The sequence below is a fragment of the Dermochelys coriacea genome, chromosome 3 (assembly GCF_009764565.3).
Source record: "Dermochelys coriacea isolate rDerCor1 chromosome 3, rDerCor1.pri.v4, whole genome shotgun sequence".
In the NCBI taxonomy this organism is placed as follows: domain Eukaryota; kingdom Metazoa; phylum Chordata; order Testudines; family Dermochelyidae; genus Dermochelys; species Dermochelys coriacea.
The window spans coordinates 159304963-159318727 of NC_050070.1; the positions used below are offsets into that span (position 1 = coordinate 159304963).

Genomic DNA, 13765 nt, shown 5'->3' on the forward strand with positions numbered 1-13765 from the left:
AATTTGAACCCACCTTGTTGTGAAGCTTCTTACAATATTACTCTTCGGGGTATCTATCCTAGGACTGCCTCATGAGCTTTGGAAGCTCAGCAGGGTGTGTATTAGATGCAAACAGCAGCCCATGTGTGGGTTAGTCAATGTCCCAGGGATCGACTGAAGTTGAGGGTTTAAAATAGTGCAGCAAGTGATATACATAGTAAGATCAAGCTGAGGTTGGAAAATGGATCGTGTATCTTTAACCCACAGAAGTAGAAACTTTTTTTTTTGCTAGTTAACAATGGAAACTTTTTTTTTTTTTTTTTTTTTAGTGTTTCCCTCCAGCGGTCCTGCCAAGCAATAGAAAGGAAAGAAAAAAAAAAGAAAAAAAAATGAAACTTGTTCCGCTGAGTTCAACCCCAGACAGGCTCACAACTTCCTTCCTGCCGTCCTACTCCCCGCCCCTCCTCGGTTGCTCGCTCGCTTGCTTTTAATCGCACATTGAACAAACGTTCAAGAAACTGCAAAGCTGAAAGTGACAAGGCTGATGGCGCGGTTGGCGGGGAAAGGATCATCAATTAGCAAGACAACAAATCGGTGAAGGCAAGCCCCACGATTCAACCAAAAAGAAACTAGCTCATTTTTAAAAGTCTCTCCTATAGAATATAGACGGTTACATTTTAAAATCCTGATCTGGATGAGGAAATGATTTCTGAAGCATTTTGTGTGTGTCTCAGTTCCTGCGGGTGTTTCAAGGGGATGTGAACTAACAGGACTGTGAAGTCTACATGAGTCCCTGATATACCAGGTAAGAGTGGACTGTTTAATTCGATTTTTTCCCCTTGGCTTTCTCTCGATTAAGCGGATTTTTCTTTCTCTGGGAAGAACAGCAGGGCAGGAGGGTTGGATCATGGAAAAAAAATCGCACACGTTTCACAATGTTTCTCAAACGTGCCTCCATGCAAATGCCATTTCAAGCCGCCTTCTCCACTCTTTAGTGAGTGACTGTAGTATTTTCACCCCCTGGCATTAGCTCGAGCATTATGCTGCAGGCAGGAGCAAAATACCTGCCTTTTCGGGCAAGCGGAGCGGTAGCAGCAAATGCACGTTTGAAGATATTATGGTAGTGGCGAAATGCAGTTAGATCATTTTCTGGGAAACCTGTGAACTGGTCGTTCTGAAAACAATTTACAAGAAAAACACAAATAGGCTCGTGTTCGCTCCGGAGCTCTCTGCAGGGAGGGGAAAGCCAGCTGTCAGCAAAACTACTCAGCCGTCCGCCTTACGGTGCCTCTCCGGACAGGAGTTGAGGATGAAAGGCTCTCGGTTTGCTCTCCCACTGCAAAGCAGGATAAGCGCGTCCAAATGTATTTCTCCTGAACGCTCCGACGGAGATGGACATGTACACACACACAACATCTGCACACACCTGGACACTCACCCGTTTGCACGTTGTCACGACATGACCCAGTGCGAGCAGGAGGCTGTAACTCTAGAGATGCATAGGCACTGGTATACCACGCTGTACATGCACACCGCTGCAAATTATACCCCGGAGCGAATAGATGCCTTTTAATTAATATTAATACACAATACAAAGGCATTTAGCAGATAGAGTGTTAAGGATACACGGAAACATACACGGACATGCAGTTGCACACAGTACACTTACATCTACAGCTCGTGTATGCACACGTGCATATAAATAAACATTGACACTTACACACAACACACTCATGTGTATCTTTCATACATAGAATTCAAATGCTCCAAAGGGAAAAGAAGGCCATAATTCTAGCTATACATACAAACATACATGCACAAAGAGACACACCGAGCTAATATAAACAGATAAAGACACATGGACAGAGGGTCACCTACGCAGGAAGAATCGCATAGACACAAAAGCACACAGAGCTGTAGCACACACCCATCCAGATGTCTATACAGGGAACACAAGCTAGACATGCATGCCCAAGCGTATATGTAAGACTAATAGAAGAGATGCATACACAATCTTATGACACACAGAGCGGATAGACACAGGGTAAACACATCTAGATCTAACATACATGAAACTGCACAAAGCCATACAGATGCACACAAACACAGAGAGCCAACAGCAGACACATGGATCCATAGTAAACAAAACCACACAAAGGCATATAGACCTATCCACACTTACACTGAAAAGAAAGGTTTCAGAGTAGCAGCCGTGTTAGTCTGTATTCGCAAAAAGAAAAGGAGTACTTGTGGCACCTTAGAGACTAACAAATTTATTAGAGCATAAGCTTTCGTGAGCTACAGCTCACTTCATCGGATGCACTCCCCTCTGTTTTTTCCACCAAATGCATCCGATGAAGTGAGCTGTAGCTCACGAAAGCTTATGCTCTAATAAATTTGTTAGTCTCTAAGGTGCCACAAGTACTCCTTTTCTTTTTACTGAAAAGAAACACATTCTCTAAAGAGAACCTAATTTGATATTCATGTCATACGGGGACAGACATATACATACATACCCACAGCATAACAAAGGCACGCCAGTACTTATGAATATTTAAGCCAAAATCTTTTAGTCAAAACTTGAAAATTGTTATTTAGAAATTCTATTATGGTGCTCTATGGGAGTTGTAGTTTGAGTGCTTCAGGCCCCCATTCTCTTCTATAGGCTGGGCTCCTTGGCCAGGCTGCGCCTCTCATGAGACACAATAGTTTGCCCACTTGCTGAGCCAGTCCATCCTGAGAGATGTAGTGTGACTGGAGAGGGAGCCAAGAGGAGATAGGAGCCATGAGGCAGGTGACCTACAAGAAGTGTGTGTTTTTAACAAAAAGTTGAATTTTTCCACAGAAAGCAGACATTTTTGTGAAAGATTTTGTTTAGTTGAAGTTCCAGTTTTCCACTGAAAATCAGTTTTGACAGAAGAATTTTGATCAGCTAATGTGAGTAGATGTAGCATACACACAAATGCAGATAACACATGCACAAGGCAGTAGAAATACACAGGCAGAAGTTGTACAGAGTCATCCAGAAACCCCTCCAAACAAGGAAGTAGACAGGAACAGATGTAACCGGATGAAGAGACATACCAATACACACCTGAAGTAGTATACATACCTATATATTGGGCATACTCCATGCCTTGCAGAGAGACACACCTAACATACACAAAGCTACAGATATGCACACGGACTGAGCAAATAGACATACACGTGGAGATACACTCAGATAGAGTGAGACACACATACACAGTAAGTGGATTCAGGCCCTGAGGCATACACACACACAGAAGCAGTAGATATACATGTACATAATCGACTCCTAGCACACGGAGGGCCACAGCAAAGCAAACCATAGTCACTTACCCTTTGCTCATGGGCCGAGTCCGTGCCTTGTCCCATGCCCATAGCGCTGTTGCTCCTGCCTCCAGGCTCATGGCTCTCTCTCTCCTCTCCAGCTGATTTGTTTATGGAGCTTTGGGCGAGGGCCAGGCCAGCTCCTCAGCCCCCCTGCGGCTTCCCAGGCGATGGTGCTGCCCCTGGCCCAGGGAGGACCCCGGCTGCCCGGCAGAGGCTGACCCAGGAGGAGGAGGAGGTGGAGGCGGCTTCCCCCGCGAGCGCCCGGGCTCAGTACTATGGCTGTGTACTGCTATGCGCTCAATAGCCTGGTGATGATGAATAGCAGCAACGAGGTGAAGAGCGGCGGTAGCCGGAGCAAGACGCCTCCCCCCTTGGGGCAGGTGCTGCAGGTCCCGGAGCGGCACGGCACCTGCTGTCCGCTGGCCATGCTCAGCCCGGGCGCTGGGAGCCCCAGCTGCCCCCGGAGGAGCTCGGCCTTCCTCTTTCCCCCGGGGGAACAGCCGCCGCCGGAGGAGCGGGGGAGCGCCGGGACTCCCGGGGGCAGCAGGCTGCCCAGCAGCCCGAGCTGGCTGAGAAGGGAAGAGCCGGCGCGGCCCCGCCAGCGGGAGCTGCAGAACGTGCAGGTGAACCAGAAAGTGGGGCTCTTCGAGGCGCACATCCAGGCGCACAGCTCCGCCACCCTGCACCTCAAGAGCCCACGGCTGGGCAGGAGATTGCCGTCCCCCATCCCACCCCGCCGCAGCCGGTCCCCCGGCGGAGCCCCACGGGAAGCGCCCAGGAAGGAGGAGGACAAGGACCCGAGAAGCCCCTTTCCCTTGCTGGAGGTGGAGAGGGGGATATGGGGCCGCGTAGCACAAGATCCAGGAGAGATGGAGAGGGGGCATGAGCCCACCAGAGCGCAGGTTTCCGGAGAGACGGAGAGGGAGGGTGGGCTCTGTGGAGCGCAGATTGCCAGGGAGATGGAGAGGGGAAGCAGCACTCTCGGAGCATGTTGTACAGAGGAGATGGAGAGGGGCGGTGGGGTGCCCAGGGCGCTGGGAACGGAGGACACGGAAAAGAGGAGCGGGTTCTGCGAACAGGAGGGACCGGAGGAGAGGGGGAAGTGGAGCGGGTCCTCTAGGGCACAGAACTCAGAAGTGATGAGGGGGAGCAATGGAGCGCAGAACTCAGAAGTGATGGAGAGCAGGAAGAAGGTTCACACAGCGCAGGGCTCGGAAGTGATGGGGAGGAGGAGCGAGTCCAGTGGAACGCAGAGCTCAGGGGTGTTAGGGCCAGGAGCCGGGACTCACAGCACGCAGGGCTCTGGGATGATGGAGCCAGAAGTTGGGACCCACAGCGTGCAGGGCTCTGGGGTGGTGGAGCCAGGAGTTGGGACCCACAGCATGCAGGGCTCTGGGGTGGTGGAGCGAGGAGAGGGGACCCACAGCGCGCAGGGCTCAGGGATCATGGAGCAGGACAGAGTGTCCCTAGAAACTCAGGGTTCTGTGTCAACAGAGGAGGGGAGCGAGAACTGTGGATCAAGGGGCTCGGACACTTCAGCTGCCCCGGAGCAAGGGAGGGGTGAAGAGCAGCATTGCGCCCCCAGGACTGGCTGCTGGGGGGAGCTCGGGAGTCTGCTGGCCTCCGCTGGCTCTGCGCAGGAGCTGCGCCCAGTGCCTGGGAGCTCCTTGGGAGCAGTGGGTCAAGCCTGTGCCCGGCTACAGCAGGACCACCCTGGAGACTGTCAGCTGCTGGTGACAGTGGCACCCACAGAACAAAAGGGGAAACCCCTGGGGGAGGGCTGCTGCGGAAGCAGCATCCCTGCTGTCATCATTACTGACCTAGGGGGTCAGGAGGAGGAGGAGGCCAGGGAGAGCCCCCGAGTGAACATGCCCACCAGGAAGCTGTCTTCCTCTTCAGCTTCTTCCACTGGCTTCTCCTCATCCTGGGAAGAGTCTGAGGAGGACATCTCCAGCGACCCCGAGCGCACATTGGATCAGGCCCCGCCCTTCCTGCAGACCCTGGATCAGCACAAACCCAGAGTGGTAAGTCCAGCCCAAAGCAGCTTCCCCGGGGTTGTGGTCCCCAATGTTGGCTCTAGTACTGGTACCCCAGACTCCACCATGGCTTCTTCCCTCAATGCTGGGCCTGGGACCAGGGCCAGCCTCCCTAACCGTAACCCACTCACTAGCTTCTCTTGCGTCCTAATGCCCCCATCCTGGAACTTGGCTGCTCACCATGCCAGACTGCATTAGACTGTGGACAGGTAAATGACAGGCAGGGCCCACTGACTGGGGTAGCTGAGGTCTGGTAAATGGATACTGTTGCCCCAGATCCTTTGGAAACCACTCTTCTAATGCATCATCACCCTGGCAATTATAGTAAAAGACCTGCCAGTTGCCCTTCTTTATCTTAACTGGGGTGCTGCCTCATTAGCCATCATCATTAACCACAAAGCCTGTGTGCTTATTAAACTCAGATGAAAGACAAAGCCAGAGTCAAACCCTTTCTGTCCTGGCTGAGATTATATTGATTGGTAGGTGTTTAGAAGATGCTTGCAGTCATTTAAGAGAAACTTTCTCTTTCCCTCTCTCTCTCTCACACACAGACACAAAACCCATCACTGGTAACAGTATGTTGATGATCATCAACTGCTTTTAGGAGAGATCTTGCACAACCCAATGGAATGCCCAATCCTGGCCGAACCAAGGACTGCAAGCCTGGTTGCAGAGAATTTACCTAGAACTATTTATTATTCTTTTAATTTCAGACTATGATGTAGTTCTTCTCACCGGCACCAGTTTTACACTAGTGTAACTTCAATGGCTTCTGAGGAGTTTGCCCTGATTCACTTGCACATTTCCTCCTCAGAATATCTATCTATCTATCTATCTATCCTGCTGCCCACCACTGTGGCATTTGCACACCTTTCACGTAAAGTGAATAGCAATAATGAAATCTCTAATACGTTTCATGGACTTTCTGGCATATCTCCATTTTTGGAATAAAAACTTTGCTCAGAGTAGCATTTAACATTTGTTATTACTTTATTTTATATATTTATTTGAGGTTGGTTTATTTTGGGGTTTATTTGGTTGGTCTGGGGTTGCTTGGGGTTTTTTGGGTAAGGGGGAGGTGCCAGTGTTGTGAGTGTCATTCTTGCGATGGTGGAAAGGCCTTTTCAAAGAGGAAGGTTTTGCAGCATTTCCTAAAGATGGTCAGACTCTGGATTCATCTGATCTCCTCTGAAAGATTGTTGGATCCTCTGGACAAAGCATGCTTTTTCCTTAGCTCTCACATGCTTCGTCCTGAGCTTGTGAGGTGAATTGTCCCAGAAGAGCAATGTCACAGCGTTTCAGAGATCGAAATTCAGTCTTTAATGTAGCTGGGACTTGATCCACTAATTGCTTTAACATTTAGGACCAAAGCCTTTAAACTGTCAAATCCTGAAAGCACCCACAAATCTCATTAACTCTAATGGGAGATGTGAGGGCTCTCTAACTCTAATGCAAGATCTGGAGCATCCCTCATGATTCAGTCCATTATGTTTAAACAGACTTACGCACATGGTAGTGAAACTTCTGTTGACGGCAGTGGTATGAGTACCGTAGAACATAAACTGAATAGAAGGGTCAAGCCCCCGAAAAAAGGATGCTATGTGGTTTGTGAACAACTATCAGGCTGAAACATGAATGAAAAACACCTTTTTTTGGCTGCCTTTTTCTTCTCATAGCAAGAATCCAGGCCCAATTCTGTGGAGGGCAGAGAACCATCTGGGCAGAAACACTGTTGGCAAATGCTGTAGCTCTTAATGTTTTCAAATAGCTCAACATATTTAGATCCTTTAATCACTCTCTGGGCTCCTTGTTTTGTGATATTCCTCTAGCTGACAAATTTTTGTTCTGTGCATATTAGTTTTAGTAATCATTGTCCATCACTGACAACTGTGATCAGCAATAAGTCCTGCTGAACCTGTGCTGCAGACAGTTGAGTACTAGTTTGAACGGGACAAAACCAGCTTCCTTGAGTCTCAGAACTGATTTCTGTGCAAAAGTGGCAAAAAAAAGCTTTGTTTCATCCTTACTTGTGGACAAGTGGTTTTCTAAGCTGTTTCAGCAGGACTCACTGCTGACAATGGGCCTGATTCAAAGCTCTTTGAAGTCAATGGAAAGACCCCTGTTGACTTCAGTGGACTTTGGTCAGGCCCAGTGGTTTAGCAGTGAGTTTGCTAGCATAGGTAAGATTAATTTGTATTATCAAAGGGTCAGATTCTGATCTAAATCTGGTGGATCACCAGAGTAACTTGATTGACTTCAGTGGGATTACTCCACTCCAAGTGAGACCAGAATCTGGCCCAAAGAGTCTCCTGAAAATCTGTGGGAGGTTAGCCAGCATTTCTTTTTGCTTGGCTAATCCCCATAATAGTTGCTGGGTTGCAGCTTCTGTGGAGATTCCCTACTACAGCATGAAGTTCCACTGTGACTTTGATCCCCTGCTTTGCAGTTTATCATGAACGTCTCACCAGGATTATAAGCAAATGCCTGGTAATCCGGTGTTGTTTTGTGCAGATCCTTGATTAACTTAAATAACTAAACATGCCCAACCCCCAACTCTGTGTTCTCATTGCGAACATTTGAGAATCCATAATGACAACAGAAGAGGGCTACTTGAATGGTCTCTGGTTGTACACACATTTGTGGTCATGAGTTTACCAATTTCCATTCGACAAAGTGTAACAGTCTGGAAATGAAATATACAGTGAAGGAACATGCATAAGGAATTCCGACTACAGATCATACTAACATTTTCTGACAAGATAAACCCTGGTGGCCAAATCCTCAGTTGATGAAAATCAGCTGAGCTCATCAGTGGCATTGTGTTGAATTATACCAGCTGGGCCTGAGTATGTGCATCTGCAATTAGTAATATTTGTGTGGGTGGGAAAGGTTACAGCACCTGAAAAGGAGGTAACAATGAGCAACAGGAAAGTGGTTCTCACTGGAGGTATGTTCAGGGTTGTATGCTTCATGCTGGGTGTTTACAGATTCAGTAAACAACAGGCTCACTTCTGCCCTTCCTTTCTGGAGGCTATCTGGCTAGAAAAGCTATCTGGGATGTCCGGCTGTCTATTGTTGTTCCTCTTTGTGTTCTTTGTATGGTGGGGCAGGCAACTTCCTTCAGCTGGACTTCAGACCTCATTCTGTGTTGATGTTGCAGATACGCTGCTATCTAAGTGTATTTTGCAATCTCCACTATCAGGCCAGCTAATCAGACAATAATCCCGTGAATGATTGGGAACATTAAGTTGTTTAGCATGAAAAATATGGATGGGTTAATCACCTCCTTTTGAGACACGACACATTTAGGAATGATATTTTCTGTATAACTCTATAGTTAGGTACCTCCACAGATCTCCCTGACCCCCGCCCCGCCCAACTGATGAGGAGAGACCTACCTCTCCTGTTTCAGTCTACTCAGTAAACTGCCTGTCTGTAAAATGCATTGGGGCCCTGCAGGATGGATGGTGTTAGAGAAGACTGAGATAGAAAATATTATTAAGGAGTGTGTTAGTGAATCTCAGTGAAATGACAATAAGCAAATTAGACCTTTTTTTCATAGTAACTCCTCCCAAAGTTTAAATAAAGTGTAAACTGTGCACGGGTTTCAGGCACCGTAGTTTTTACTGGGCTGCAGATAGTTGCTTGGGGGAAACCCCATCCCCATTTGTGCCAGCTTGCAAGGCTCGAAAGGCAGCAGAGCATTGCACTTCTTAAGCAATGTAGGAGGAAGAGACAGTCCAGGGGAATCTGAAACCCAGTGTGCTCCAGAGTAGTGCTCCACAGAGTTTCTGGGCCAGCAGTGTGACTATGGGCAGGCTGGGGAAGGAGAAGGAGTGTGGCCAGTGGGTCCACATGTCCTGCAACCCAGCTGCTACTCCAGTCAGCATGCCAGTGCTTTGCATATTGGGAAGGATTCCTTTCTTTTGTCACATAGGCTCTTTGCTTAGGAGGTGGGGAAAGGGGCAGCAGTGTCCCAGCAGCTGTGCCCATTCAACTCCCATTGGAGACACTGCAGCTGCACAGATTCAGCAGAGGGGATGATCAGGCCCCTGCAGAGGATTTCACCTCATTAGGCACCTGATCCTCCTGTCACAGGGTAGATGTAACTCCCATTGCCTTCAGTGGAGAATATGGCCCTGCAAGTGTTTCTTTCCATCAGGAGCCCTCTTCTCCTGCCACAGGATCTGAGTAACTCCTGCTGCAGTGAGTGGAATTACTCATGTCTTGCAGCAGGTGACCTGGCCCCTTGCAGCTGGTTAATTCTCCACTTTGACTCTTAAGCAAAAGACTGCTGCAGCGTGTTATTGCTCACTATCTGATCATTATGGTGAGTCGCTGCTATCCAAGCAAAATCCTTGATTCCTCAATAACTCAGCAGCCGGAGAGAAACAACACTTAGTTTGTCAGAACATCCTTTAACTATTTCTCTTATGAAAACGAAGGCTTTAAACCCCCCCTTCCCCTGAAAAAAGTAGCATAAGGCATTAAGCATAAGCATTAAGCCAGAGGTGGGCAAACTACGGCCCGCGGGCCACATCGGGACTGTCCTGTCTGGCTCCTGAGCTCCTGGCCCGGGAGGCTAGTCCCCTCCCCCGCAGCTCAGCTCACTGCTTTGCGGTCGGAGCTCACTGGGCAGCCGGGCTGCGAGCTCCTGGGGCAGTGCAGCTGCAGAGCCTGGCCTGACCCAGTGCTCTGTGCTGTGCGGCGCGGCTGCCTGTCCTGGTGCAGCCACGCCGCCAGCCATCAGTGCTCCAGGCAGCGTGGTAAGAGGGTGGGGGAGGGAGAGGTTGGATAAAAGAGCAAGGGAGTTTGGCGGGGGTGGACAGGGGTGTGGATAGGGGTCGGGGCGGTCAGAGGGTGGGGAACAGGTCGTTGAATGGGAGCAGGGGTCCCGGGGGGCAGTCGGGAAGGAGAGGAGGGGTTGGATGGGGCAGCAGGGGGCAGTCAGGGGACGGGGAGTGGGGGGGTGGATGAGGCAGGGGTTCCGGTGGGGCAGTCAGGAAGGATGAGGGGTTGGATGGGGTGGCAGGGGGCAGTTAGGGGTGGGGTGACCAGGGGCGGTCAAGGAGAAGGGATAGTTGGATGGGGTCGGGGGGAGGTCAGGGACAGAGGGCAGGGGTCCCCAGCGGGCCGTCCGGGAATGGGGGGGTTGGATGGGGCAGAAGTCCTGGGGGGGGCTGTCAGCAGGCGGGGGCCGGGCCATGCCTGGCTGTTTGGGGAGGCACAGCCTCCCTTAACCGGCCCTCCATACAATTTCAGAAACCCGATGCGGCCCTCAGGCCAAAAAGTTTGCCCACCCCTGCCTTAAGCATTCTTCTTCCTAGCCTTTCCCGGCACTAGTGCAGAAACTGAAGGACTCTGAACCCTGAAGTGTTGCAATCACAAAACTTGCAGCACGTTCCAGAACTCTGGCTCTCTCAACAAGCACCGTGTAATCGCCACTGGCCTAGAGTATGGAGTTTCCATTAACGTGAGCTAAATAGTGAGAGCTTTTGGAAAGTGCATATGTGACTACTGCAGCAAGGGGAATATATTTATTTGTTTCAGAGTAGCAGCCGTGTTAGTCTGTATTTGCAAAAAGAAAAGGAGTACTTGTGGCACCTTAGAGACTAACAAAAAACAATATTTATTTGTGTGCCTGATTGGCAGTGACTGTAAAATATTTCTGACATGAGACAATGTAGCTGTGCCAAGCTCCAGCCAGGCACCAGGCAGACCCCTTGCCTTCTCTCTAGGGTGTTCCAAAGCATTGTCTGACAGCAGCACTCCTGATTTGCTCCCATAAAATAAATCAATCAAATTCCATGTTTTCATTCCTATCCGTTATGTCATTTTAATGAGGAAGTAGCTGTGTAATAGCAAGTATTACCCCACAGGGGTTGCTGGGGATGATGCTGTGCAGAGCCCCCTGCCACATGGTTTCCATCTGGCCTTGTTCTCTAACCCTGCATACCCCCAAATGCATTGTGGTGCAGTGGAGGCGCTTCTATAAGAAGGTGGATGATACCATTTTGGCTCCCTTCTCTTCAGCAGTTTTTGAGCCAATGGAGGAGGATTTTTACTGCATTCACCCCCCTCCATGTCCTATCACATAGGAATTATATGGCACATATTACACCCTGTTACTATAGGCACGTGTTTACCAGCACGTTCATTCACTCTGGGGTTTTGAGCAATTCCAGGCTGAAAACATTCATAAAAGAAAGCTGGGGAGGTTTCCGAGAACTCTTTATTTGGGATTTGAATTCTGTGTTGCGCAGTTTTGTGACCCCTGGTGCCCGAAGGATAATTAGGAGCCAGCTTTTCAAAATAGTCCACTCATTTTGGGTGCCCAGCTTGACACACTGCAGGCCAGCCACCCACAGATCCCGCTGATGCTTGTTGGAGTTGTAGGTACCTAGCACCTGTGAAATGACTCAGATTGGATACCCCAACATTTAAGCTCACTTAATTTGTGGAGATTTTTCACAGTTTTGTCTACATCTTTACAGAACCATAAAGTGATTAAAAACAATCAAACTGCAGCCAGGACCTGTGTCATGTTTTCCATGTTATTTCTATTACAAGTTAGAACAGATTTTCATGAAAAGATAACATGAGCTCAGCACTCACTTTCAATCATTGCGTGGCACTTCTTGAGTATGTTGGCACCTATTTCTGGTATTAAAGCTCACTTCAGCTAAGATTAGTCGTGTACGATAACTAGAGCTCACTTTTTATCGATACCAGTAAGTGAATTGGTGCAGTTATTCTCATCTGTTTTTATTAGATGGAACCCAGCTAAAGCTTCCTAAGAAATATGTTAATATTTAATAAACACTGCAAAAATAAAATATGGGTGACATTTTCAGAAGTGCCTGAGTGACTTAAGAACCTAATTCCCATTTTCAAAAGTGACCTAAACACTTAGGAAACTAAGCCCTATTGATTTTTAGTGAGACATAAGCTCATAAGTGTCTGTCATTTTTTAAAATAGCACTAGGTGCTTTTGAAAATTGTACCCTATGCCAGCCAAATTATGTAAAAGCACAAATAGACTTTTCTCTCCACAGCCTGCACAATGGCTACGAGTAATTCAAGAAGCTATTTAAGTATTATGTCCATGAGCTTCAAATGTGGGTGCCTACAATTAGGGTCTTAAATCTCTATTTAGGCAACTAAATAAGTAGCCTGATTTTCAATAGCGCTGAGCACCCAGCAACTCCTATTGGCTTCGACTGTCCTGCGGGTATTCAGAAACTCTGAAAATTAGGCTCCCAGTGTCAAGTTGGGCACCATAAATGGAGGCACCCCAAATTAGTTTTGAATATGTAGATCCCAACTTCTGTGTAGCTTTTCCCTTCTACAATGTGTGTGTGACACTATTTACCTAGCACACAGGGCTGCAGTGTGACTTTAATGGATGTTTGCAAAGCTCTTTGGCCTCAGACAAAAGGCTCTAGAAAAGTGCAAGGTACGATAACTGGTGAGCACCAGTGCTTTCTGTCCTCGTGTAGTTTTTCGTAGATGTGCACAATTAAAATCTGAAACATTTGAATGTTGTTAAGACTCATGTTATCCTTCCTCCTCCGGCTACAAAGGTAATTTTCGATGCTATCATACATTTCTGTTATGAAAGAAAAGAAGATTTTATAATAAAAACTTATTATTACACAGGGAAAAGGAGACAGTCTGCTAAAGAAACATTCAGTCCTGTCTTTCAGATCTAAGATTTGTTGCTGATCAAATCACAGAGATGATTTTGGGAGAAGTAGGATGTTACTTGCTGCTTGAAATTTCTTTCTTGTAAATAGTACGATAGTCTGAGTCTGAGGAGCACTACAGAATGGGAATGGCATTAACAATCAGTACGATTGGGGACTTTAAGCAATGGGAAAGCATACCTTATCTCCCAGAAAAGACAAACACAGTCTCTGGAGTCAGATGCTCACGTCTGAATGAGTTGGATTTGAAGTACACTTTTAGCTGCTCCCTGCCCTTGAGGTCGGATTTTCAGAAGTGTTGAGCACCTACCATTGCCATTGGGTGAAGTCCTGACCCCACTGAGACCAACAGAAGTTTTGCCCAGGATTTTACCCCTCGACTTCCGCTGGAGTAGTGGGGTGCTCTGCACCTCTTGAAACCAGGCCCTTAGATGTTACCAAACACAGTGGGCCTTATCCGGCTGTCCTTACTGAAGGAAAACTCCCATCAGCCTGAGTGGGTGTGCTTGGCCTGCATAAAAGACTGGCCTATCTGACCCAACAATAACAGAAGTAGCTTGTTGTCAGGACTGCAAAGACCATGTGGCAGCTCTGATTCTCTCACCTTTGCATGGTGTCAGTAATGGGGCAGGTTTTACTAATGGAGTTGCGCAGAGTGGAAGTCAACACAGGATTTGGCCCAGCATCTTC

The 13765-nt window shown here is 48.1% G+C and overlaps 1 protein-coding gene across 1 annotated transcript in view; it reads left to right on the forward strand.

Moving 5' to 3' along the window:
* The first annotated feature begins 441 nt into the window (after positions 1-441).
* The window catches only part of ITPKB (inositol-trisphosphate 3-kinase B), a 112873-nt gene continuing 99549 nt past the window's right edge, over positions 442-13765 (forward strand). The window contains exons 1-2 of the mRNA XM_038397111.2: positions 442-784; positions 3432-5357. Of these exons, the coding sequence (XP_038253039.1) occupies positions 3609-5357 (1749 nt within the window). The 5' untranslated portion in view covers positions 442-784; positions 3432-3608. The remainder of the gene's footprint in view (positions 785-3431; positions 5358-13765) is intronic.